Below are 27315 nucleotides of genomic sequence, written 5' to 3' on the forward strand. Positions count from 1 at the left end.
ATGAAAAAATATTTGGAAATGGACAGTGGTGATGGTTGCACAACATGGTGAATGGGGTTAAAATCATTAAATTGTGTACTTAATATGGTTGAAATGGCAAATGTTTATTATATATATTTCACTACAATAAAATTTTTTTTAAAGTAAATGAAAATAGAGAAGCTCACAGACATAATAAACTCTCAAAATTTAGACAGAGAAATGAGTAACTAGATAACCTATTACAACCTTGATGTCATTCTATGGAATTGCCTTTATCTCATGTCTCAGGTATGAGCTGGCTATAGTGGCTGACTCCCAAATATCCATTCCAACTGAAATGATAATCTATGCCAATCATGCTAATAACTGACATGAACACATGACTCATTCATGGCAATGAGATGTGTTGGGACTTTTGGGAAAATCTCTTTGCTCCTAAGGAGAAGAGAAGAATGACTCTAGGCAGCCTAACATTAGAGATAAAAAATAGTGATGATAGACTAAGGCTCTAGTCTAAAAACACTGAACAAAATACAAGAGGGCACAGGTTATTAGACAACAAGCATACAACCAAAAAATACCCTAACCATCTGGACTCTGTTTTTAAATTATAAATATAGAAGTATATGATAATCTGAAAAAAAAAAAAAAAAACCCTGTGCATTTTTATAAAATTCCTAGTAAGCAGTAATAACAGTCCTAAGATTGTGCTCCACATAATAGAGGTCAAGCAGAATAGTAAGAAATGGAAACCTATTAAAGAAGCTACTAAAATTTGCTTTACCTGATGGCTAGGGCCAACACGAATTTCTCCCTGTGTACTGTTCAGCCTCCTGTCATGAAAAGAGCACATGAAGTTAGCAAAACGCAGTTTGACATAAACATGCACACATTTTTCAAGGAAAGTCATTCATTTTTAATAAATGGAGAAAACTCAAGATTAATTCATTTTCCTGCTATTTCTAATATTGCTCCACAATGTGTACCTCCCTACCAGCTACCTAAAATCTTCCCCCTCTAAAAACCTGATTGTGCGGCTTCCCAGTTTGAGCATCTTCCCATACCATCATTCTTTCACATCTCTGAGAAATGGACATTCCTTCAGTACAATCCCAATCAGATGTTTCTTCTTTTAAAAACATTTCAGGGTACTCTATTAAATTTAAGTAGGTCAACTTAAAGTTTGTAGGACACATACTCTGCATTTCAGCCACTCATTCAATCATTCAACAAATATTTATTAAGCACCTACTATAAACCAGGAAGGAGCTGTGGTGGTGCAATGGTTAAATGCTCAGCTGTTAACCAAATGGTAGGTGGTTTGAACCCACCAATAGCTCCAGGGGAGCCATAAATATTACAGCCAAGGAAACCCTATGGAGGCGATGTGAAGTTCAACTGTTACAACACAGTCACAAAAATATTATTCTACACCCTACTTTAGTGAGTAGTAACTGGGATCTTAAAAGCTTATGAACAGCCATCTAAGATGAAATTTTTGGTCTCTCTTTGTCTGGAGCAAAGAGGAGTGAAGAAAATCAAAGATGTATGGACACAATTAGTCCAAGGGACTAATGGACCACGAGAACCTCAGCCTACATGACCCTGAGACCAGAAGAACTACATGGTGCCCAGCTACCACTACCAACCACTCAGAAAGGGATCAAAATTGGAGATCCTGGATACAGTGGGAGAAAAATGTGGAACAAAATTAAAAAAATATAAAAGAAGACCAGGATTTCTGGTCAGAGAGAGAATGGTGAAATCTGAGACTACGGCCCCCAGCCACCCTTTGGGCTTGGAATTGGACTCACTCCAATGGCTAACTTTCAGCCAAACAAGACAGACAGACCTATGAGGTGAACTATTATACCAGGGAGATGCACTCCTTAGAACAATCAACCATGGGAGTCAGAAGAGCAGCATTTGCACAGGGGGAAAGCTAAGGAGGCAGGAATGCATAGGAGGGAAGGACACAGGGAAAGAGTAACCATAGGAGGAAGTGGGAGGAGAGCTGTTACGATGTGGGCACTGTAACCAGCATCACAAAACAAAATGTTTATGAACTGTTGAATGTAAAATGAATCTGCTTTGTAAAATTTCACCCAAATCACAATAAAAAGCAAAACAAAAATAACAACAAAAAAAATGAAACCCTATAGGGCACTGTAGAGTCACTCACTATGAGTCAGAATCAACAAGATGACACACAACAACAAGAATATAAGCCAAGAATTGTCCGAGGCACTGGGGATAGTGAAATGAACAAAATAATGTCCTTGTCTTCCTGCAATTTATATTCTAATGTGTGTGTGTGTGTGTGTGGGGGGGGTGGTGGTGGCAGAGAATCAATCAACAGGTCCGAAGACAGAAAGTGCCAAGCAATTAATCAGATAGCAAATGATGAAATATTATTAAAGTTCTTTATATAGGATAGTCAGAAAAGGTCTCATTAAGAAAGTGACACTTGGGCAGAGATGTAATAGAAGAGAAGGTTAGAAGGGGAAGGAGCTCATCTTACTTAGTCTATGCCATTTCACTGTATTTTGCAATATCCTCCTGTCCTAGCTTTGAATTCTAACCATCCATGTTCCTTTGAAAAGCCATGGTTTCCATGAAGCCTTCCTTGATCTCCTGCCCATTTCACTCCATACACCCCCAAAAGAGCATAGCGTTTTCCTCTCTCTCTCTCTTTTTTTTTTTTTTTGGTGTGTGTATCTATTCTGTCTCAGGCCCTGCCCAGGACACTGTCTTGGCGCACAGCACTGGATACACAAGTATAGTTCCTGCCCTCTCAGAGATCACAGACAGCTCCTAGTTCTCTATTACACTCAACTTCGTAAAATGACTATCTTTGGGCTATCTTAGGAAAATTCTTTCCATGCCCAGTGACAACAATCTTTTGTATTTTAGAGCCACCTCTGAATTTTCAACAGTGACAAGGAGTGAGCTTTCATGAGTGAGAACTGCTCATGATTATCCTTTGACTTGGTCTGAGCTGGAGAGCACATTTAAACATCAAAAAACCCAAGAGGAGAGATGGTCTCTGGATTCCTTCCCGTGAATACAACAGCCCCACCCATTATATCTGAAGTTGGTAATGTGAATTTTGGAAAATGTATTATTTCTTTTAGGGCCCTGGGGCCTAGTACTTTTTTTCTTTAAATCCAACTTTTTTTTTTCCTCATGAAGAGACTTGTTTTGGCAAAGGTGAGCAATAAAAATGACAAAGGAAGAGAAAATAACAAAAGTAAGCAAATACAAAAGATGACATGTGGTCCAAGCCTCATTGCACTCATCCCCAAACATTGGAAGAACAGATCCAATCACTACCTTGACAACTATAGAACATTTCAGGAGAAACAGTACATAAATACTAAGGGGAGTTATCAAAATTAGAAGGGTTCTAAAGGAATTACTCCCTGAGGTGGTTAAGTTCTAAAGAAAACTCTCAAGGGGATGACAAGTACAACAGCCAGGGAAAGAAAGAAGAAGGAAGACTTGCCAAGCGAGGATAAAATCACACAGGCTGAAAGTGCTGACTTTAATGTACAAGTCATCTTCATTCCTTTAGGAAGGGAATAATATGTTGAAAAAAAGCATCTAGAAGATGGATTGTGCGAGTATCCTTACGTAGGAATTAGAAGCAGCAGCTTTAGGAGGTATGCAGAGGGACCAAATTGGCCAGGAGTCTACTTTAATCTTAAGCGCTTAGCACTTCCTTAAGAAAAACAACCAGTGTTACTACCGTTTCCCTTCCAACTTGTCCCTTTCTGTTTCAGAACTAGTCATAAACAAAACAAGCTGCCAAAAGCTCTCGCTTTTCTTTCCAATTACTTTCCAAACGCCTTCCTGCCTACAAGTAGGTCTAGCCAAAAATTATTATCTCAGAAAGCTTCAGCTATAGCTTTTCTAGTATCCTGTGCCTACAGATGAACTTTCAGGTCCTTCAAGAAGGTGTATGTTATTCCACGACTCTCAAAACAACTGGTTATGAAATCATTCACCTGCAATGTATACTGCTAGACCTTGGAAATTCCCGATTCATTTTTAGTAAATCAATATTACCATCATATTTAGCTCATAAAACGTGTTATAAAAATAAAACAAACTTCCAAATACTTTGTTGAAAAGAACTACTTAAATCCCACTTATTTCTATAAAAAGAGGCTAATATTCTTAATATTGCTAATAATGATACAAATTAGACAAAGCAATATACTGAAGTAATTTAAGAGCCCACACTGGAAACAGTTTCTTTCTTTCTTTTTTTTATGTTTATATTAATGAAAGGTAGTAATAAGGTAAGAAGTTACCAAAAATAAATAAATAAATAAATAAATATAAAGACCTTTTTTAAAAGCTTTGTTATAAATCATCTTTTTCAACATAAGTTATTTTTTAAATCATACACAACTCCTAAGTGTCAGGGTGCACAGCAAAGAATACAACAAAGTTATTTTGGAACAGGATTTGGGTCCAATGTGCACAGACAATGGCATTATCCTTCCATGACCGGGCACTACCAAACAGAGCATAAATGGTAGAAACACTTTCAAGGTCCAAGACAAAAGACAGCACAACATATCCCGTTAAAAACTTGATTCATCTGACAGAAAAACTCTCAGAAAAAGAAGTGAAAATCAAAGAAAAGTAGACTTTGTAGAAATAGTGAGTAGCCAGCTGTACCTGGAAGCCACAGAACAATCACAATCCTCCCTGTTTTGGATACCATTCATACTCTGCATTAAATTAAATGTTCCTCTATAGTCTCATAGTAATCCCCACTTCACTATTAGAAAATGATACTCTACCCTCTCTGGGACTATGAGCTTCTGTAGTATGGAAACTGAGTTTTATTTCATCTTTTGTATCCCCTAGAATCAAATATAATACCTGTCTAATATTATCTATGTACTTAGGATGAATTAAAAGTTTCCTGGTTACATGACTATTTACAGACCTCTACTCTGGTGGCCACTATGAGTCGGGTCCGACTTGATGGCACACACCACCAGCACCACTACCAGCACCACCAGCAGCACCACCACCACACTACCACAGTGGCATAGTGCCTAAGGCACTTGACTGCTAACCAGAAGGTTGGCGGGCTCGGAAGGAAGATTGGGCAATCTACTTCCGTAGTGATATCGCCTCGGAAACCCAAGGAGGGGTCACTATGAGTTGGAGACGACTGGACGGCACATAACAATAAACACCTCCATAAGGGCTGCCAAGTCAATTCCAACTAATGGTAACCCCACGTGTGTCAAAGCAGACTATGCTCCACAGCGTCTTCAGTGACTGATTTCCCAGAAGCAGATCACCAGGCCTTTCTTCTGATTCAAATCTACAGCCATGCGGTTAGCAGCTGAGCATGTCAATCATATGCACCACCCAAGGGCTACTACTAAGATATGAAACTTGAGAAAATCACCAGAAATGATGATTTAAATGCAATACTAACAGCTACAGAAAACACTCTTAAGCATATGATAAACTTACTACATTTTTCCTTTTATTTTCAGCAATTCTCAAACTTCTTGTTCTCAGGACCCTTTTAGTCTTTAAGTTATTGAGCATCCCAAAGAACTTACACTTATGAAAAATTTCCAGATATTTATTTACCAAATCAAAATAGCAATAAACTCATTACACAGTAAGTATGGTTTCCAAGCCAGTATTCTTTACGGAAGGAGCTCTGGTAGGATAGTGCCTAAGGCACTTGACTGCTAACCAGAAGGCTGGTGGTTCAAATCCACCAGCCACTCCTCGGAAGGAAGGCAATCCTACTTCCGTAGTGATACTGCCTTGGAAACCCAAGGAGGGGTCGCTATAAGTCGGGGCCAACTCGATGGCAAATAACATTCTTTACAGAAGCAGACTGCACAGTCTTCCCTCCGAGGAGGGGTTTGAACCACCAGCCTTCTGGTTAGCAGTCAAATGCCTTAGGTGCTACACCGCCAGAGTTCCCTTTATGAAAAATAATTATGTTTAAACAAAAACTTAATGAAAAATAGAGCATTGTTTTATATTTTTGCAAATTTCTTTAATGTCTAACTTTTTAAAAAGACAGCTAGATTCTCATATCAGCTTCTGCATTCAATCTGTTGCAACAGATTGCTTTTTAAAAGTGTATGAAGAAAATCCAGCCTTCCACAGACACGTAATTATAAAACTGAAGATTTTTTTAAATGGCTTTTTCAATTATAATAGCTACTCTTTTTAATACTACACCAAAATTCAACAAGTTTCTTAAAGGTTGTTGAAATGTGTGATTTATAACTTTATCAATGAACTTTTTGTACTTTGTTACATTAAAATCCATTGGTCTATCTTGCTCTGGAATGGATCTTCTACCCAGACATGATTTTGCACCATCATGCATTGGTCATTTGGAAAATAAGAGTTCACTGTTTTTTGCAGTTCTTCCAAATGTCAACATAGCTCATCACACGATATTTAAAAAAATCATATTAATTACATTGCCACCCATCTCATAAGAAAAGTCTTTAGTGTAAGGAAGCTTTTAAGTTCAGAATGGCGGATAGATGTTTACAAAATTCTAGCTTTTAATTAAAAGCTCAAATTTTCATACTGGCAAATACTACTACTTGTCTTCCTTGAAATGACCAGCTCACTTTCATTTTCAAGAAAATTTCTGCCAAAACCAAAGTCTGAATGACTATAGTATGTCAGTTATTTTTTCACATAACAATAATGTTTCAAGAAAAACCTCTAACACGATCAGTCACACTAGGACTTCTTCTCATGACAATTATTGTCCTTTGTTACACACCAGAAGTCTTTTATGTCACTTCCCCATCAGCCACACAGAACATTAAAAAGACATAAATTCAAGCACTGAGATTTGATAAAATTAATTATGGGGTCCACAACCCACACTTTGAGAACCATTGATTATGACACATCCTGAACTTCAAGAATACTGGAGGCTAAAGTTCAAAAGGAAATCTGTTCTAGATGATGTCATATTTATCCTTCAATTAATAACAACAACAACTAATAGTTGATGGGGCAATCTACTTCCATAGTGATATTGCCTTGGAAACTCAAGGAGGGGTCACTATGAGTCAGGTCCGATTCGATGGCATGTAACAACAACAATAACCTATCTATTCTAGATGCTCTACAGTATTATCTCATTTCTCTATATTAATTGATTGAATTCCTATTTTGTTATTAACAATGCTGTTTAATTAACACAGCAGGTCTGAGTAAAAACAGAGCAGCCATTAATTAGGGAAAGAAAATCCCGACAAAGTACAACATTAATCAAATCAGATGAAGGATACTATTCTATGAAATAAGAAATCAAACATGGAAAACATAGCCCTGAAAAATGTAGGATGGACGAGGATACACACACACCCCTTGGTCCTGGCCTCAGAGTCTCTGATTAAAGAGTTCAACTACAAGCTGGAAGGCTGGCATTTAGAGCCCACTCCGAGCCTCTTGGAAGACAGGCCTAGCAATCCGCTTCTGGAAAGTCACAGCTGTGAAAATCCTGCAGAATGCAGTTCTATTCTGCACACAGGGCAGGGGTATGAGTCAGAACCAGTAACATCATCCTTGGCTCAGGGTTTTCACATACATTATATAAAATCCAGGTATCTTATTACTTAATATGACAAATATAAACAAAATATATCATTTTACTGCCACTTACTAAGTACTTTATGATTCTCATAACAACTCTATAAGGCAGTATCTCCAACAATACTAATTGTAGCATTAATGAAAAAACCAAAAAGAACCAAACTCACTGTCATTGAGTCAATTCCGACTCCTAGTGACCCCTCCTTGGATTTCTAAGGAGGTATCTCTACAGAAGTAGATTGCCCAGTTTTCCTTCTGAGGAGTGGCTGGTGGGTTTGAACATCAAGTCTTCTGCTTAGCAGTCAAATGCCTTAGGCACTAGGCCACCAGAGCTGAAGCAATTAATATATACGTTGAATATTTACTATGTGGCAGGGCTTGCAAGCTAAGCAATTCTTTTTTTTTACCCCCTAACAAAATTTAAAGACAACTCATTAAAGTAGGAATTATATTATAAATCTATTTTTACTGATAAGGAAACAAAAGCTAAGAGATATTCTGCAGCTGTCCAAGACTGCACAGCTAACAAGTTGAGAAATCAGAATTCCAATTCAAGTTTAACCAACTCCAAAGTCAGGACTCCCAACCACGCTCCCATATGGCAGAGCAATTAAGTGACTGAACCAAAATTACACAACTAATTATAAGCAGCACCAGTTAAGAATCCTTTACCTACTCCCTATGTCAGTTCTATGTTCATTTCAAGCATGAGAGCAAAACAAAATAGTTTTTTTTTTAAATTGGAAAACTGTTGAAAAAGTAAAACCTAAAGCACATCTATAAAAGTAAAAGGCTAGTTTATGTAACATTAATGAAATGACAAAATTATAGAGATAAAGGGCAGAGTGGAGTCTCCAGGTGGTTCAATCAGTTAAGCAATGACTACTAACTGAAAGGTTGGCATCTCAACTCCACTCAGAGGCACCTTGTATGAGAGGTCTGGCAATCTACCGCCAAAAGGTCACAGCCACTGAATGCTTTATGGAGTGAAATTCTAGTATGAAACACATGGATTTGCCACTGAGTCAAAATGGACTCAGTGGCAACTGGTTTGGAAAACAGACTGGTGGTTGCCAGTGGTTACTGAAGGCAGGGGGAGTAGATGTGACTGTAACAGGATAGAACAAGGGAGGTCTCTGTGTTATGGAAGAGTTCTGTATCTTGATTGCAGTGGTAGTTTCACAAAGTTACACTCTGGTAGCATAGTGGCTAAGGCACTTGACTGCTAACCAGAAGGCTGGAGGTTCAAAACCACCAGCCACTCCTCGGAAGGAAGATGGGGTAATCTACTTCTGTAGTGATACTGCCTCGGAAACCCAAGGAGGGGTCGCTATGAGTCGAGTGCCAAATAGACTCCCCTAGAATATACTATACACAGCTGAATGTAACTGAAGAAATAATGGCACAAACAGTTCAGTGAACAGATTCAAGGAATTAGCACCAAGTTACATTTTTCTCTTTTCCCTGTATTTAGTAAAGATTCTGCTGTGGGCTCACCCTTCTGGATACATCTTTATACTATGAATTATATCACACACAAATTTAAGAATTGTTACCATCTTTACCAGCAAAAGAAGGAATTTTTCTGTGCTACAAATGTAAACACTGTTTCTTAAAGCAGCTTAGATTCAGTTTCCATTATTCTACAGATTGTTGCTTTAGAATCTAGAAAATAGTCCCAGAAGCCAAATTACAACAAAAATGGTAAGTCACTGTGTTTACTCCTTGAGTATATACACATTAAAAAAGAAATTCATTGTATGTGAAATCTGATACAAATGTAACAAAGCAGTATCCATAGCAACTACAACTTAGTATTTCAGTCCTCTTCAACTGCAGTGGATTAAATAAAATGACAAGATGTTCCCTTTGAAAACTAACCTGTTACCATGGAAACCATTTTAGTCTAAGAAGTAAACAGAGACTGGACAGAAAGGAGCTGGAAGCCCGAAAGTGAGTATCAAAAAGAGAAAGTAGCATCCATGCAAAGGAGCTGAGAAGGCCACTGCCACATGGGGGGGTCCCAAAGAAGTACACACCATTGGAAGCAGGAGACTGCTTCACCACAGGGGCTTTCCCAAGAATGTGACTTGGTCATTTCACCCTAAAAAAAAAGGAAGGTGTCAGGAAGACAAGAGTCTACTGATGTTCATTCAAGACACTCAAATATCTGTACATGGTCATGGTGATTGCTTAAGATAAGGACTTGAGTCTACAACTGAAGGGACAAGGATGTGGTGTACAGGGGAGGAAACATGATCAGACAGCTCTGCCATGTTGCAACCAAAGGCAAGAGTAGAAAGAGAGGCTTTCAGAGGGAACTGGCAGGATTTCCCATCATAACCCAGTTGAAACAGTCCATGCCAGGCCCCTTCCCCAAGCCAGGAAGAGCAGTGGGCTTATGGCACATTCCCAAAAGTCCTGGTCTGGCAACTCTCAGATCAGACCCCCTACTCTGTGGCTGTGAATGAAGTCACTGTGCAATCTTCCCCTTTCCTGCCCCTTGGATCTTATGGCTCAGGCAGTAACTAATTCTTATCTTTTCCATGGGTGTTGAGTTGAACAGGAAGACCAACATGACATCAACAGAAACAAGATTCTAAGTCACTATACTTACTAGCTCATTTATAAAAAAATCACAGAAACAGTCTGTGGGTCCAAAAACAAATACACCAACTAGAATCCTTTCTTTTTGGAAGGCTTGTGGGGCAAGACTGGAAACTTGACTGATAAGTAGGAAGACTCAGACAACATGCAGGGTTTCTCAAATTCCAGCATGAACACATATTTCTGAAGCAGTCTTCAGCATGGATGTCCCACGACTTAGATGCCCCACTACTGGGAGGGAGGAGATGCTATGCACATTTTAATCTAGATGCTCAGGTACAGGGAAAAGGAACTTCAGAGTCAAATTAACCTGGACTTAAATTTCAGTACCAAGGTTATTTCAGTGTGATCTTGAGGACACAATTTATTCTCAATGAGCTTCAGTTTCCTCATTTGTAAAATGAAAATTTACAATGGCAACTTTGCAGGGTTGCTGTAAAAATAAAAGATGATCTATGGAAAGAGTGAGGCACAGTGTCTGTTGCATAGCAGTCACTACTATTATTAGCTCTAAGTACTAGGCAATATGTGAGCACAGGAGCTAATCCCTCTATCATGTGTTCTCATAGCACCATCTATCTCTCCTCCAGCCCTTATCACAGCCATGATTTTATATTTATTTTGTGTTGTTTCCTTCAATGGCTGACTTGCCCTCTAGACTGAATGAATCATGCAGGTAGGGACCAAGTCTGCTTTTCAGCTCAGCACTATATCCCAGAGCTCAAAGCTAGGGTTCCCAACCATGTACTCACTAAACATTCTAAATGAATAAATGACTCCAATATTCTAACTCAACTATTTTTAAGCCATAGATACCAACTAAGGGTTTTCCTATAAATTTAACATTGTTAAGCCACCTATGAGAGAAGGCCATAGTTCCAAGAAAATAAATCCGAGGCAGGCTTGATAAACTGATAAAACTCGATAAACCTAGTAGGCATTCATTCAACACAATTGAAGGACAAACAATAGGTCAACAACTAAAAGAATGTTCCAACTTCATGTAAAAACAAAATATGCCCAATGCAGAAACTTGCCCAAAATCTAGAATCATAAAATTCTAAATTTTCTCTGATGAAAGAGTCCTTAGAGGTCATCTGATTCAATCATCTAGCTTAACAGAAGCAGGCAAGGTCTGAAGTGATAAAGGGACTCTTTCAAGGGGTTCACAGTTAATTAATTACAGAGAAAAATTTGAGTCTAAAGAAGTAACTGTCCTTCCACAGCATCCTCCTAAATATAACAGAGGGAGCCCAGAACTAAAAATTTGGGTACTGACTGAGGAATAATAAAAATTTTCATGCAGACAATAAGATGCAATAAAGACGGCCTCCACACACAACAATGCAAAAGTAATGTAAGAAAAGTAGTTCCTAGGTGGTACAAACAGTTAAATACTCTGGTACTGAATAAAAGGTTGGTGGTTTGAATCTACCCAGAGCCACCTTGGAAGAAAAGCCTGGTGAAAAAAAAAAAAAAAAAAAAAAAAAATCACCACCACAGAAAACCCTATGGAGTAAGGACAGTCCTACTCTGTCATACAAAGGATCGCCTTGAGTCAGATTCAACTCGACAGCAATTGATTTGGGATTTGTTTTGTTTTTTAATGTCAGGAAAAATCAATTAAAAAAACTTTTTAAAACAACAGGCAAGAAAGCTCTAGTTTCAAAGTGCTACAATGACCTTGTTCCATTGTCTAAATTTCCTATTTATTTCTCCTTCATTATGTAGTAACATACAATATATTTTACATATACTATATTGCAATGACATAAAATTCTATTCCACTTCAAGCTCCTCATGGGCTTAGCTGTAATCACCTGCTGCAAAGATGGAAAAATAGCTCTAAAGACCACAGTGTTATGTAAGACTGGACACACACATATATAAAGTTTTAGAAAACAAACTTTAAAAAAAAATCTCACCATAAATGAAACCAATTGACAAAGCAGAAAGAAGATTGACAAAGCTTTGAAGATTAAGCTGACTAAAAAGTTGCTGGTTTTTTGCACAATGAATTAAAACTACACAATGAACAGGAATGGAGCATGCTCTAACAAAAGGGGCTTTGGACCAAGTAAGTATGTTAAGTCTCTTTGTTCACACGGGGAAGTCACAGGGAAATGCTAAAAAATATAGTTGTCACGTTAACTCTTTACTGAAATGGTGTGAATATGCTCTCTTGCTTTTTTTCTCTCTCTCTCACGCATGCTTGCACACACATGCATGCACACACATGCATACACACACATGCATACAAACTTGCAAAACTATACTGGAGCAAGTGTTAAGGAAAAAAAACATCTAATGCTGAACACAGCATACATTACAAGATATGGAAGTACTGCTTCTTTAAAAAAAAAAAGTAAGAAATACAGAGAAAAATATAAACATCCAAAAAACATGAAAGATCAGTAATTCGTAGTTAAGGTCACTAATTTAATTACCATAATCCCTAAAACAATTCCTAATATTGTCTTAGTTGAAAAGATCTACCTTAAAAACTACAGATGTGGCTGAGACACTGTAATAATATCTACATGAGACTGAATACTTGGCCTTTGAATTAATAATAATGTACTGAACAACAATGTGCCAAACACTTGCATATTATTTTCACCTAATCTTTATAACAACCATGAGAAGTATTATTTGTCTCCGTATGACTCATGAGAAAACTGAGAGTGAGAGGAGAAAAGAAACTTGTCCCATGTCAATCTGGCCAATGTCACTTATTAGGTGGAATTTAAACCACACCATCTGGCTCCAAATCTATTCTTTTCTCTTACCATGTGTGGTGGTTATGTTTGTGTGTCAACTTGGCTGGGCCCGGTTGAGTGGCTGGGCATCTGGTGGCAGTTATTCCCCATTATGAGACTGGCAAACAACTCGATGGTGGGATCTACCACAAGCAGCTGAGTAGCTGCCTTTGGGATGTGGTCGGCTTCCTGTATATAAGGAGAAGCCTTGGGGATAGTCTCTAGCTTATGGCACGCTTGGACCCTGCATGTAGCTGTGTCGTTCTTCAGCAGCCTGCCATGCTCTGCTGACCTTGGGGCTTACAATAGACTTGAATTAATCACCTGCTGTGTGATTTGGTAACATCAGGACTGTGCCATTTTATTTGCCAACCTTAAGCTTGCTAGCTTCAGCAGCCAGTAGCTGCCTGAGTGAAGAGATGCCTCTAGCTTCAGTGGGCCAAGAGCAAGAGGCAGAGATGAAGCCCAAGGTTGAGGAGCTTTCACATAGTCTCTAGAGCCTGGCACTTTGAACTTGAACTTAAAGCCTCCAAATTATAAGAATAAACTCCTGTTTGTTAAGGTCATCACATGTGTGGTATATTCTTGTCAGAGCAGTACCAGGTAACTGAAACACCACGGCATAGATATCATTCACTTATTTAATGCAAAATATGCTAAAGGCTCATTTGCCAAGTACTCTTACTAAGAACTGACGCTACCAGGACAGACATGCTCCCTGCCCCAGAAGCTTAAAGTCCAATACAGAAAAGTAATAAATCAAACAATCACAAGTAAATGTGTAACTCAAAGAATTTTGGTAGAAATAACGTCTCATTATCCCAGTTTAATTAAATTGCACTAGACCCAAAGTACCATACAGTATACAGCAGGAGAACAAATTAGTTTTATTTCAGATTTGCTTTAAGCATATGTTCAAGCACCTGCATCCTCCCATATCAGAAACTGTTAAATACAGATGGTTATCAACTATCTGTGCTTATTTAGGAGGAGGCCCATGAGTGCACACATAATTTCAAATCTGAATTTCACCAGTAATTTCTGCTTTCTCTCTCATCCTGTCATACATTTGTTTTATAGCTCTGGCATGCCTCTCTGGTGGAAAGACAACTCAGCTCAGTATGACCAACAAGTAAAATGGAAAAAGAAAAATGGATTCAGAAAGTCAGGAACACTAAACAGCTAGAGATTCTCAGACACTGTTAATAATAAGCCTTAGGTGTATCAGTCTTCCAATACATAAATTAATACAACACAGACAAGAGCCTAGGAAGTGGTCAAAAGCAGAGAGCTAGGCTATGAGCAGATTAATAATGAAGGACTGATTAAACAAAACCAAGTCATCCTTGCTTTCAACCAATGACACAGACTCTGCAGAATTTATGTTGACAAAGGAACATTTTAAATGCAAAATTCCACCTCAGACTCTGATGCAAGATTCTAAATGAAATGATAAGGGAAAGCTAATACAGGACAATAATTTTGTAACTTTTACCTTTATGCTTGCTTTTGTTTTGTTTTGCTATCATCAGTATTAATTTTATTGATAATGTTGCATTATAAGGCAATTACAAAAGGACTCCCATTATAACCATAAGTGTTAAAATATGGCTTAACCTTTTATAGGACAAAGGAAACTCTTTTTCACAAGGAGCTGAGAAAGAAAAGGGGAAACCATACTGATTACAAAGTACAATAAATGGGTGTGCTGTACCTATATGTTTTGAAGCATATACTTTCTATATTCATTAACATTTCCTGATCCTCTGAATGAAACTAACTAGTGTCTTTTCAGTGCCCAAGCTACACATACCCTAACAACTTCATCAATGAAGAGAACAACTTCCTGCTTGGCTGTTCCTTCATTTCTTTCACCTCCAGACAACAAGAAGCCCTGAATCAGGGCATTGTGGGTCAACAAACAGCAATTCAAAAATATTTTTCCAGCACAAGAAAATACAGAACAAATGTGTATCACACACACACAAAAAAGTTCTAGTGACTTACTTTATTGGATCTAAAGCACAGCGGAATCTGACTGCTAACACAGGATTCCCATGGATCACAGTTGGTAATCACAATCCTCACCATCAACATAGGTGGCTGCATGCAAGCTCTATAAACCAGATTTGTATTAGATCAGCGACCACCAAACTAGGAGGAGGAACTTGATTTAGAGTGGATTCAGCTTCCTGTTCTGAAAAGTGGTGCTTCGGGTCACATTTTATTTGCTAAATGTGGAAAAAGTTTAAGAAGTGGTAAAGATCCTAGAACAGAAAGGCACTTCCACAACTGTTTTCCCAACAATATTCTCCTGACTCAAACACTGGGTCTCATCCTCAAGTCTGCACCTTTGGTCCTGCCCTGATCTCATGCATGAAGGTGCTGCAGCATCTAGATCCTCTGGTCTAGAGAAAAGATCATCTCAGGCCGAAAGGAGAAAAGCAGAAAAGAAGAGCATATGGTGCTTCTAACTGGAGTGAAGAGAGACAAGTTTCAGAAGCAATACTACATGGTAAAGGAAAAAGAGAATATCTGCCCTAAACTCACAAGTAAATATGGTCACCGTGGGAAAAGAGACCTCATGGTAATGGAAAAGATGATGGGGTAAAAAAAACTAATAGTAAATGCAGTAATCCTATATTCCTGTATAATTCATCTCCTTAATCACAACCTGAAAACTAAATCTGCGAGAAGCCAGATTATACTCCAGCAATTTTTTCATTGAACAGAATTCATCAATGTTAACCTTCCTAAAAACTTCCTACCAAAATCAGGGGTCTTCTATGATAAGAGCTGACCATGCACAGTTCCATGTTTGTATTACACAACTAAGAGCTTATATGAAGGATTCCTCTTGTATCATCAACACAATACATTTCTTCCCACTACAATGAGAGCTTTTCAGTTTTACACTCATCTAAATATGCCTTCTTTCTTACTCCCAAAGGCACAAAACTTAAGTGGCACTTCAAAATTCGTTCCAACCTTCATCAGAAGAAAAAAGAGGAGGGAAAACGGGAGTAATTAATATAATTCAAAAACTTCACTTAAGTATTTACTTAGGTAAGAATTCATCTTGTCCTGAACCTGCTTATCCTGAGTGGCTCCTGAAGTTAACCACAGTGAAAGTCATATGTCCAAGCTTCTCTGCAAACATGATGTGCAAGAAGCACAACTTCCTCTCAGTAGAAAAGACCAGTGCCAGGCCATCAAGCAGGGTCTAAGACCCAGCCTTTCTGATGCCTCTACCTTAGCAGGCATCAACTACCCTTTTATTTCTCTCCTACAAAATTCACAAGTCACAAAACAAAACACACACACAACAAACACCATCTTCTGTTAAAATAACAACAAAAAGAAAATAATAGCAACAAATAATAATTCAAAAGATCTGGATCCTCAACCCTTAACACAAATGTCAGTGTGTAATAATTTTTTACAAATTGCCAGGAAATTTTCCATAAGATCCAAAAAGAAGGGAGTGCTTCCTCCCGAAGTAATAGACAAGAAAAACTGGTGGGACATAACCTTATATAATTTTAAAAATCCATTTTAAGGTGATATTGTAATAATATGTCCAAACATGTACACTATTACCTTTTCAGACTTCAGGAAAAGATCACAAGAATTATAATTTGCTCTGGCAAACAGGCTCTCAATCAAAACAAGTTCCACCCACCTTCAAAGCAACCAATAGCTGCCCACCTACCACCCTTCCTAAAACATCCAAACAGAGCTGCTCAGGGGCCCAGGCAGACCTTGCCAGCCACATGCAATGGTCAATGGGCAGCCTGCAGGTTTCCCTGCAGGTCCTGAAAGGCAAACAACAAGCTCGGCAACACGCACCCAGGTTAAAATGACAGCAGCAGAGGAAGAGGTGAGGGGAAGGAGGGGGAGAGCAGGGACAGAGGGACCTACAGAGCTTTACATTCTATATTTGCCTAATGCGTCTCTGGGTAGATCCCATTTTCTCAGCTCTGCTTTCACGCTTCGCAACACCACCTACGTGGCTAGCCTGGGATGAATCAAAGGTTCTCAGGAACATGCACTATGAATGATGAAATGATTCATAAACATTCTGAGAAGTGAGAAAGAGCAGCAAAAACCATCACCAAGTCACTGTTTCAGTGAAGCCAGAGGAAAAGCGCCTACCTGCAGGGGCTGAAAGGATCATCCATGACTAACAGAGGCTCTGGTGACTCTAGCTGTATTGCTGCACCTCTACTTACTGCTAAAACTCTGCCCTTTTCTACTCTAACAACTCAAAATGGAGGCACATGCAGTCTGAGAGACCTCACAGAGCTTGCACTGAGCTTGTGCTATGACCTAAGCCTTCACGCAGAACGCAGAAACTTCCCCCTCACACTGACAGGACTGAGCATGTGCTGTGACCCTCCCTCATCCATACACTGTCTCACAACGCAATCAATCTCAACCCTGCTGTTTCCGTAAATAAAGCCCAGCCAACAGACTCTGCAGCTTCTCCCTGCATACCAAGCTAGTGTGCAGGGAAGTGGGGCCTTCAGAAGGGGATCCCAGACAGCCAACTAGCTGGGAACTCTGCAGGCGAGGCTACGGAGAGGCTTTAGCTAAACACCCAGCTCTATCAAGACAAGTTTTTATTGTTTTGCTTTTAATAAATGCTCATTTTAAACAGCAAGTCTCCAAGAATTTTATCAAAAGACAAAGATATGAATGACTATACACACAATTAACAGAAATACTGAAAATTTGAAAACATATTAATAGTTAGTTAAGAGGGATAACTTTGCCAATTTCTTTCTGAAAACTTTAAAAGACCATGCAAACAATCCTGGCAAAGTTCTGGAGTGACTGGCACTGTCACACAGGTACAAAGCCAGTACAGATGATATAGTGTGCACTGTTTCTGAAGTAAGAATACTGCATTTTATACAAAGGGCTGAATGAGAATCTACTTTAGATACGAAATTCTGAAAGCTCCCAAATAAGACATAGAAAGATTTCCTAAAGTAGTATTACTTCAATCAAGTATGTGTAACCTAATAATAAGTGAGAAAGGCAGGGAGGGTCCAAACAAGAGTTCAAAGGACCCAACCTATTGCCATCAAAACGATTCTGACTCATCATGACCCTACAGCACAGAGTAGAACAGGCTTCCACAGCTGTAAATCCTCTGGAAGAAGACTGCCACATCTTCCTCCCCTGAAGCTGCTGGCTGGTTTAAACTGATGAACTTTCAGTTAGCAGCCAAGTGATTAACCACTGAAACACCAGGGATCCTTAATGTCTACTTAGGAAACTAAATTCATTTAAGGTTTAATCTGAAAAAAATTTCTAAAGCCACATAAACAAGGCCACATCATGCCAATCATCTTTGGCATTGTTAAATATTCATATTATATTGCCCATATTGTCAACAAGACATTTTATGCTAATACCCTTAAAAATACATTCTATACCTTCCACCTACCAAACAAAAGGCAAACTGCCTGGGCTGTCAACCATATAAGAAACTCCAGTGTGGGATCTGTACACTTCATTTCCACCTGCAACCTAAGAGGCAATGGTATATTATGACTTAGTTACAATTTAAAAAGGAAATGAAAACAATGAACCTCTCTAAAACTATCAAGGGAACTCTGGTGGCATAGTGCCTAAGGTATTTGTCTGCTAACCAGAAGGCTGGCAGATCAAACACACCAGCTGCTCCTGGGAAGGAAGATTAGGCAATCTACTTCCGTAGTAATACTGACTCGGAAACCCAAGGAGGGGCTGCTATGAGTCGGATCTGACTTGAGGGCAATGAGTTTAGAGTTAATACTATCAAGAACAACACAGAGCAGGAAAGAACAGTGTCCAATCTGTGTTCTAGAAATCCAACAGAATGTGAAAAAAAAAATTAAAACTGTTTGAAAGAACTCAAATATCCTTGAGATTCCTAAGTAAATTCAGAATCAATTCCATTTCCTCGATACTTCTGTTATCAAATAAACTAAATTCTGAGATTAAAAATAAAATTAAAAAACTCTTACACTACTGAAAATGTAATTTACAAAACATGAGAAATTCCAAATACACTTAAATAAGTTCTACTTTTGACCCAACACATAAAACAAGCATCTAAAAGTCTGGGAAAAAATGTCCCTTATTGGCATGTAAAATTCTGGTAAGTTTCCCAAAACCGCTGTGACTAGAAAACAATCTAGACACAGATACTTTCCAAAAACAAAAGCAAATGAATTAGAACCCACCAGTCAAATAAAATGACTTCTAAGAACGTATTTTCTCTCAAAGTATTTTCTTTCACACAGAAACTGTTTGTTTTGAAAAAATAAAATAAAATAAAATAATAAATTTATTAGTAAATTTATTTAGTAAATTCATCATTGCTCTGAAAAACTACGGGTACCTGAACACAGTATAAAAATGATTATTACACTAGAAAGTCAGGGAAATGAAAATATGATTTTGGTCCCACTTGATGTCCTGAAGGAGCTCTGGTAGCACAGTGCTTAAGGCATCTGACCACTAACCAGAAGTTTGGTGGTTCAAACCCACCAGTCACTCCACAGAAGCAAGACTGGGCAATCTACTTCCATTCACCACCTCGGAAACCCAATGGGGGTTGCTTTAGGAGCTCTGGTAGCATAGTGGCTAAAGCACTTGCCTGCTAACCAGATGGCTGGTGGTTCAAACCCACCAGCCACTCCTCGGAAGGAAGGTTGGGCAATCCTACTTCTGTAGTGATACTGCCTCCGAAACCCAAGGAGGGGTCGCTATGAGTCGGGGTTGACTCGACAGCACATAACAACAACAACAACATGAGTTGGAACTGACCTGATAGCAGTGGGTTCCTAGACACCCTGAGAAAGTTACCAAAATCCAATGACCTTATCTCTTAGTTTTCTAGTGTTGCTGTAACAGAATTACAACAAAAGAGTGTCTTTAAAGATCAGAAATTTATTTTCTCACACTTTAGAAGGCTACGTATTGCCACTCAGTCAATTCAGACTCATATTGACGCTACAGGACAGTGCACACCTGCCCTACAGGGTTTCTAAGACTATAAAGAGCTCTGGTGGCTCAGTGCCTAACAAACACACTTATTTGACTGCTAACCAGAAGGTTCAAACCCAGCAGCTGCTCCATGGAAGGAAAGCGAGGCAATCTATTTCCATGAAGATTTACTGCCTTGGGGTCACTATGAGTTGGAATCGACTCCAAAGGCAGGGGGTTTGGTTTTTGGTTTTTAGTATTCATAGAAGCAGAACACAGTATCTTTTTCCTGCAGAGCAGCTGGTGGATTCAAACTGACTGCTGACCTTTTGGTTAGCAGCCCAGCACCTAACCACTTCCAGGGCACCTTTCTCGGAGGCTAGAAGTCTGAATTTAGGGCACCAGCGACAGGTGAAGGCTCCTTCTCTTTCGTTCAGCTCCGAGGGAGACCCTGTTCTCTCTCAGCTTCTTTAATGGGTTCCTTGGAGACCTTCATGTGATAGCTGTCTTCCTCAGTTTGTGCATTCTCCTGGCTCATTTTATAACTGAGAAGTGATTTGCTTTAAGACACACTGCACATTTATAATCGTCTTGATAACATAGCAGAGAAACTCTATTTTTAAATGGGATTACATCCACAGGTTTTAGGGTTAGGATTCCAACACATTTTTTTTGGGGGGGACACACACACAATTTAATCCATAATACCAGATTACAATAATACCTTCAGTCTATTTTAAAATACTCTTCCGATGTTTTCCTGACACTGTAATTTCCAATTGTCCTTTAAATGCCACTTTAACAGACTTCTCTTTCTCTTATCACTCCTCAAGTCAGCACACCCGAAGGGTAGCTCTCAAGATGTCTTTCACTAATTCTCTCGTGAAGAATTCACCCCTCTGCCACAATTCCAGATGCACTAGTGGTTCAGTGGTGGATTTCTTGCCTTCCATGAGGGAGATCCCGTTTAGGTTCCCAGCCAAGGCATCTCATGTGCTGCCACCACCTGTCAGTATAAACGTTTGTGTTGCTAAGATGCTGATGAGCTTCCAGGGTCGCTGCCACCTTAACTAAGGTGACAAAGATGGGCTAGGAAGAAGGGCCTGGCCATCTACTTCCAAAAATCAGCAAATCAAAACCTTATGGATCGCTAACAAATCACAAGGTTGTAGTCACTTCTTGGCCACAGCCAGCTACACAGAGGGAGTGAGTAGTTGGACCTGCCGACTCGGGACCATGGTCGCAGAGGACATCAAGCTCAAGTGGCATAACATACTACACAAAAACAATGTTCCACCATCCTACTTTGGCACGTAGTCATTAGAATCTTAAAAGCTTGCAAGCAAAGATGGGGCTCTACTCGTCCAAAGCAAAGAAGAATTAAGAAAACAAAAGACACATGGAAACAATTAGTCCAAGCAACTGGGAGACCATACAATCCTCAGCCTACATGACCATGAGACCAGAAGAACTAGATGGTGCCTGGCTACCACTGTCAACCACTTGGAGGGGGATGTATGTAGGAGATCCTGGAAAGAGTGGGAAAACAGTATAGAACAAAACGCAAAATCATTAAAAAAGGAAAAAAAAAAAAAAAGGGACCACATTTGCTGGTCTGATAGAGCCTGCTAGAACCTCTGAGACTATGGCCCCTAGCTGCCCTTCAGGTCTGGAATTGAAGCTTACTGATTTGCTAATTAAGTGAGCCACTGGTTCACTGTGAACCCCAAATTCCAATTCTAGAAATGGGCTATTTCCATCGACCAAGCACTTCCTCACACTGAGTACACCTTGGTACTCTATACAGTTCTTCAGGGCCTTAAAGATCTGAGCTTTGTTTTCCTAGCTGGTCCTCTTAAACACTAGGTGCTGCTTACAGACACTGGCTACTCACCAGGCCTCATCCTGCCACATTTCCTTGACCCATCATCTGCCTGTCTGCCTGCTGATAGGCATATACAACCTACACACTGATTGCCCCACTGCAAGAGTCTTCCCGGAAGTCCTGTGATCTCCATATACATCTATATAGTCTCTGGATCCTAGCCCTCCCTCCCTCTCTCCTTCTCCTCTCCTGTTAATCTCTAAACTCAGGTACTGATTATATTCTAGTATTTAAGTAAGGGCAATAACAGAAATTCTCCTAAAGCCTATTTTTGAGGGGTTAAGGGATTAACTAAAATTTGAGTCTAGTCAACAATAGAGGAGCTCTGGTGGCATAGTGCCTAAGGTACTTGACTGCTAACCAGAAGGCTGGCGGTTCAAACACACCAGCCACTCCTCAGAAGGAAAGTTGGGCAATCTACTTCTGTAGTGATACTGCCTTGGGAAACCAAGGAGGGGTCGCTATGAGTCGGATCGGACTCCACGGCAGTGAGACCCCCCGACCCCCCAACAACAGATGAAAATCAAACACTTCTGAATAGGTGAAAGGGGAGTTGAGCAGGTGAAATAAAAATACTACAGTAATAGATTCTTTTCAAAATTAAAAATGTTTATTCTATCAAAAACTGAAAACCATTTTGTGCACTATCATGCTTACTTTTTAGTAAGCAGAAAATTTACATTGGCTCAAGGGTAAAATAAAACCTTTAACAGTGAGGTTTCCCCGATTTTATTTATAGCATTTTTTATTTACCAGAAATAGAAAACTGTCTAAAATGTTTTATTTGCTAACAAAAACAAATTTTAAACAAAAACAGCAAAAAGAACTTGGCACTCAGTAAATTCTAGAGAAAAACACTTGAAAAGAATATTGTATTTGATGTTTAATTAATACTCACTTTAAATCAAGAGAAAGGTAGCTTTCAAAAGCAGTAAACTACTGAACTTATATCCAGCACGCCTGCTAATTTAACTCATTAGTTCTACAGGTTGTTCACAGGTTTTCTCATATTTTCAATCCTAAAAGTCGTAACCATCTAACTAATAAAGATTAGTTTCTTCAATCTCAATCCTCACATATTTTCTTTTCCATGTCTTATCAGACACGGCAGGTGCTCTGGTGGTGCAGTGCCTAAGGCATCTGACTGCTAACCAGAAGGCTGGTGATTCAAACCTACCAGCCACTCCGCGGAAGGAAGACTGGGTGGGCAATCTACTTCCGTAAAGATTTATCACCTCGGAAACCCAAAGGGCGTCACTATGAGTCTCAATCAACTTGATGGCAGCAAGTTTGGTTTTTGGTTTTTTAATCAGACATGGGAATCCTTATATTGCTTCTGATTTTAGAGGGAATACTTTCACCATTCAGCCTTTAAGTGCAGTGCTTGCTGTGGAGTTTTGGTAAGTGCTGTTGGATTAAAGAAGCTTCCTTCTAGAGGCAGTTTGCTAATAGTTCCCCTCCCTACCTCCCAAAATAAATGGGTGCTGAATGTTACCACGTATTTTGTCTACATCAGGATGACGGTATTATTTTTTAATTCTTTAATATGACAAAGTGGTATATGTTAACAGACAAACCATTCTTGCAGTTCATAAATCCAGCTTGGACTTTTTTTGTTCCTGTTAAATACTTTGTAGATTCCATTTGCTAATATTTTATTTAAACTTTGAACTCACACTCATAAGACTGACTGACTTATAAGTGTCATTCTTCTGTACTATCTTTATCTGGTTTTGGCATAAAGGTTTACTAGCTCCCTAAAATGACTCAACCAAATCAAACCAAATGTACTGCCATCGAGTCGGATCCGATTCATAGCGACCCCTCCTTGGGCTTCCAAGGCGTTACCACTACGGAAGTAGATTGTCCAACCTTCCTTGTGAGGAGTGGCTGGTGGGTTTGAACCACAAGCCTTCTGGTTAGCAGTCAAATGCCTTAGCCACTACGCCACCAGAGGTCCCAAAATGACTCAAGGAACCTACCATCTTTTTCTGTTTTCTAGAACACTGATAGAATTCACCTATAAAGTGTGCCTGATTTTTTTTTTTCTCTTTTTGATCTAAAGAGATGAAAAGACATGTCATATGAAAACTACCTTTAAAAGAAGGCATGCCCTTTTTACTCCTTTCCTCTTTCTTCCAGGCTAAAAACTGGATGTGATAACTGTCATTCAAGAGTCATCCTGAACCACAAGATAACAGCTACAGTCAATGAGAACAAAGCTAGGTCCCTGGTGACTGGGGAGCAACCACATGAGCCTAGAACTATATTCCTTTGAACTGTTAAATGAGAGAGAAATAAAAAGTCATATATATATATATATACACACACACACACACACACACACACACACATACATATACATACATACATATATAGGAGCTCTGGTAGCATAGAGCCTAAGGCACTTGACTGCTAACCAGAAGGCTGGCGGTTCAAACCCACCAGCCACTCCTCAGAAGGAAGATGGGCACTTTACTTCCGTAGTGATACTGCCTCGGCAACTCAAGGAGGGGTCGCTATGAGTCGGGTCTGATTCAATGGCACACAACACCACATACATATGTGTGTGTGTGTGTGTATTTATTTACTTAAGTCTTTTATACAGTATCTTTCTGTACAGTTTAAACATTACATATTTTTGGATATGTATCTTCCCATTTGTTTTATCTGACTCTAGTAGATGGCATGTGGTTTCTGCCAATACTTTGTTATTTTTGACTATGAATTCAGCATTCTAGGAGATTTTATCAGTGAGATTCTGTGAGATCTTGAATGAGGGATGTCTCTACCAAGAAATTTTACAAATGTTACTGACAGGTGTCCTGGGGTCTTATTGGCATGAGACCACTTTTTATGTTATCTTCTCATCCTAGAATTCTCATATTTTTCAAGAGTATAAGTTAAAACCCCAATTGTGATAGAAGCAGGGCACAAATTTATTAATTATAAGAGGGATCCTGCCTCTCTTGCTCTTCCTCCTCTTCCTTTTGAGCTGAAAATCCCACAAACAGGCAGGCATCTTTGTCAGTTCCCTCTAGTTAGAGATAATATTATCTAGTTCACCCTTTCACCCTTGACGGTGTAGACTTTATACACGGCTTAGTGCCAACTCTCTAACCCACTGAGATGAAGGCCTCATCTCCTATATAGGGTGGGTTTTAAAACCAAAAGACCTTCCATTAAGGATACCAGCAAACAACTCAACCAAGGGCTGCTTTGGTTTTCGGTTTTTTCTTAGTTTCTGCAAGCTTAGCTCTGCATTTAAAAAGTTTTATGCATTTTATTAAGCATTTGTAGATGTTTCCTGGCAAAATGTTTTTAAAATGATCAAATCTGGCTTTTTGACCTTTTTTAAATTAAAATTCTTATAACTTCAGTAGGCTGTGTTTCCAAATATGTATGAATTTTCTCTACAGTCTCCAGTACTTGCCATCGCAGGTAAATGTCACTAGAATGCAAATGTGGATGGCAGAGGAAAACCAAACAAGAAAATATTTATATACAACTCTAATTGCTTGTCCTCATGACCTATACAAAGACCACAAATAGTGGTGAGCCAAAAAGATGACTCCACTAAAACAGATTTTTAAATGCCACAAATCCATATTAATTGGAATAAAGGAGCATAATATAGAAGATTTATGTTGTAAAAAAAGACGTCACTTTTATACAGAATCACCAAATTTTGGCAAACCATAAATGTCTAACAATAAGTAAAAAGATAAATTATGGGACATCCATATGATGGTATACAAGCTATCATTACAAATATATTTTGTAAAACTTTTAAAGACATGGTAGAATGTTCCTAGACAGAAAATAAAGAAATGCATAATTATATACGTACTTCATGTGTATTATATTCTAGTTACAGTGTTAATACATACATATACACATATATTTACATGTACATACAGAGTTATCTTTTCAAGGAACAAATACACACATCGGTTATAGAATTATACTATTTCAGTTTGCTTCTTTATCTTCCTTTTGCAATTGTCAAGTTATTCTCCATGGAGCTCATTCTATTTTTCTCATTGGAAAAACATTTTCCAATGGAGCCAGAAGAACATTAAGTTGCATATGAATTAATCTATGATGAAATCATAGAAATTAAGAGCACAAGCTCTGGTGTCAAACAGGCTTGGAGTCCCCCATCTACTAAATGTATGTCTTACCCAGTTAATCTCCTTATATGAATTTCCACATTTGCAAAATACAGACACCACCACCCTCTCTAGGTTTTTCACAAGGAATGAATAAATCATGTAGCATAGGTTGGGGAGCTCTGGTGGCATAGTACCTAAGGCATCTGACTGCTGACAAGAAGGCTGGAGGTTCAAACCCACTAGCTACTCCTCAGAAGAAAGACTGGGCAATCTACTTCCATAGATACTGCCTTGGAAACCCAAGGAGGTTCACTATGAGTTGGAAATGACTCGACAGCAGTGGGTGTGAGTTTTTAGCATAGACTGAAACCAAAAAAACCCATAACCACTGCCACTGAGTTAATTCCAGCTCATAGCAACAACTAATACTATTAATACTGTCGAGCAGAGCTGCCCCAGTGGGTTTCCAAGCCTTAAATCTTTATGGAAGGAGGGGAGATCTGGCAAGATGGCAGACTAGGCAGAAAGACTGCACAGACCCTCTTAAACAAAGAAAAGGGAAACCAATTAACAGAGACACAGAAGATAATCCTGGATCCCTGAGCCTTGAAGGGGAGGATATAGAAGTGGACTAAACCCCAACTAGCAGAAGAATTTGCGTGAAAATACCAAAAAAGGAGACAGATGGAGCTGCAGTCTGGGAGCAATCCTGACGGCACAGACAGCTTGGAGATTCCCGAGGGGCCGTAGGACCTAAGAATTAATCTAAAAATCACCCTGCTAGCCAGGGACTGCATGACGGACTGTGCATGGTGGCTGGGGAACAAACGGAGAAGGTGAAGAGAAAGGTGGGCTGAGCTGTGGACTTTTGTCGGTCCGGAGGGCACCACCATTTTGAAGGTTTAAAAAGCAGCTTCACTATTTTGGATATTTAAAGAGACAGCGCTCTGGCAGATTCCTGGGGCTTAAGAACACGTTCTGCTTTCCAGCAACCCCAAGGACACTTGGGACCTGCAATACTGACAAGATACAAAATTCCTCTTGTTATTATTGGTGAATGGAGGTGTAGTTATCCTCCACTCCCACCTACCTTCTGGGCCCACAGGAACTCCATCACAGTCTATGTGCTCAGACGGAGCCTGGGTGCCCTGCTCTGTCCTGCACCGATTTTTTTGTTCTTTTTATTTTTTTCTTTTTTCTGGTGATTAGTTTGCTTGTATTTGTCTGTTTTAAAACAACTAATACTATTAATACTTTTGTCCTCTTTATTATTATTCTTAATCTTCCCCTCCCAGGTCCTACTTTTCAGCAATTTTTTTCCCCCTTAGCCTGGTTGAAATTTTTATGCTTTTTCTAAATTTAAGTC

At 39.1% G+C, this 27315-nt stretch overlaps 1 protein-coding gene across 1 annotated transcript in view; it reads right to left on the reverse strand.

Annotated features, from left to right (window-relative positions):
* The window catches only part of RERE (arginine-glutamic acid dipeptide repeats), a 470759-nt gene that overhangs the window by 219537 nt on the left and 223907 nt on the right, over nt 1–27315 (reverse strand). The window contains exon 7 of the mRNA XM_042781181.1: nt 767–815. Coding sequence (XP_042637115.1) covers nt 767–815 — 49 coding nt within the window. The remainder of the gene's footprint in view (nt 1–766; nt 816–27315) is intronic.

This window comes from Orycteropus afer, unplaced genomic scaffold (assembly GCF_000298275.1).
Source record: "Orycteropus afer afer isolate SDZICR_OR568_19922 unplaced genomic scaffold, OryAfe1.0 scaffold00094, whole genome shotgun sequence".
In the NCBI taxonomy this organism is placed as follows: Eukaryota; Metazoa; Chordata; class Mammalia; order Tubulidentata; family Orycteropodidae; genus Orycteropus; species Orycteropus afer.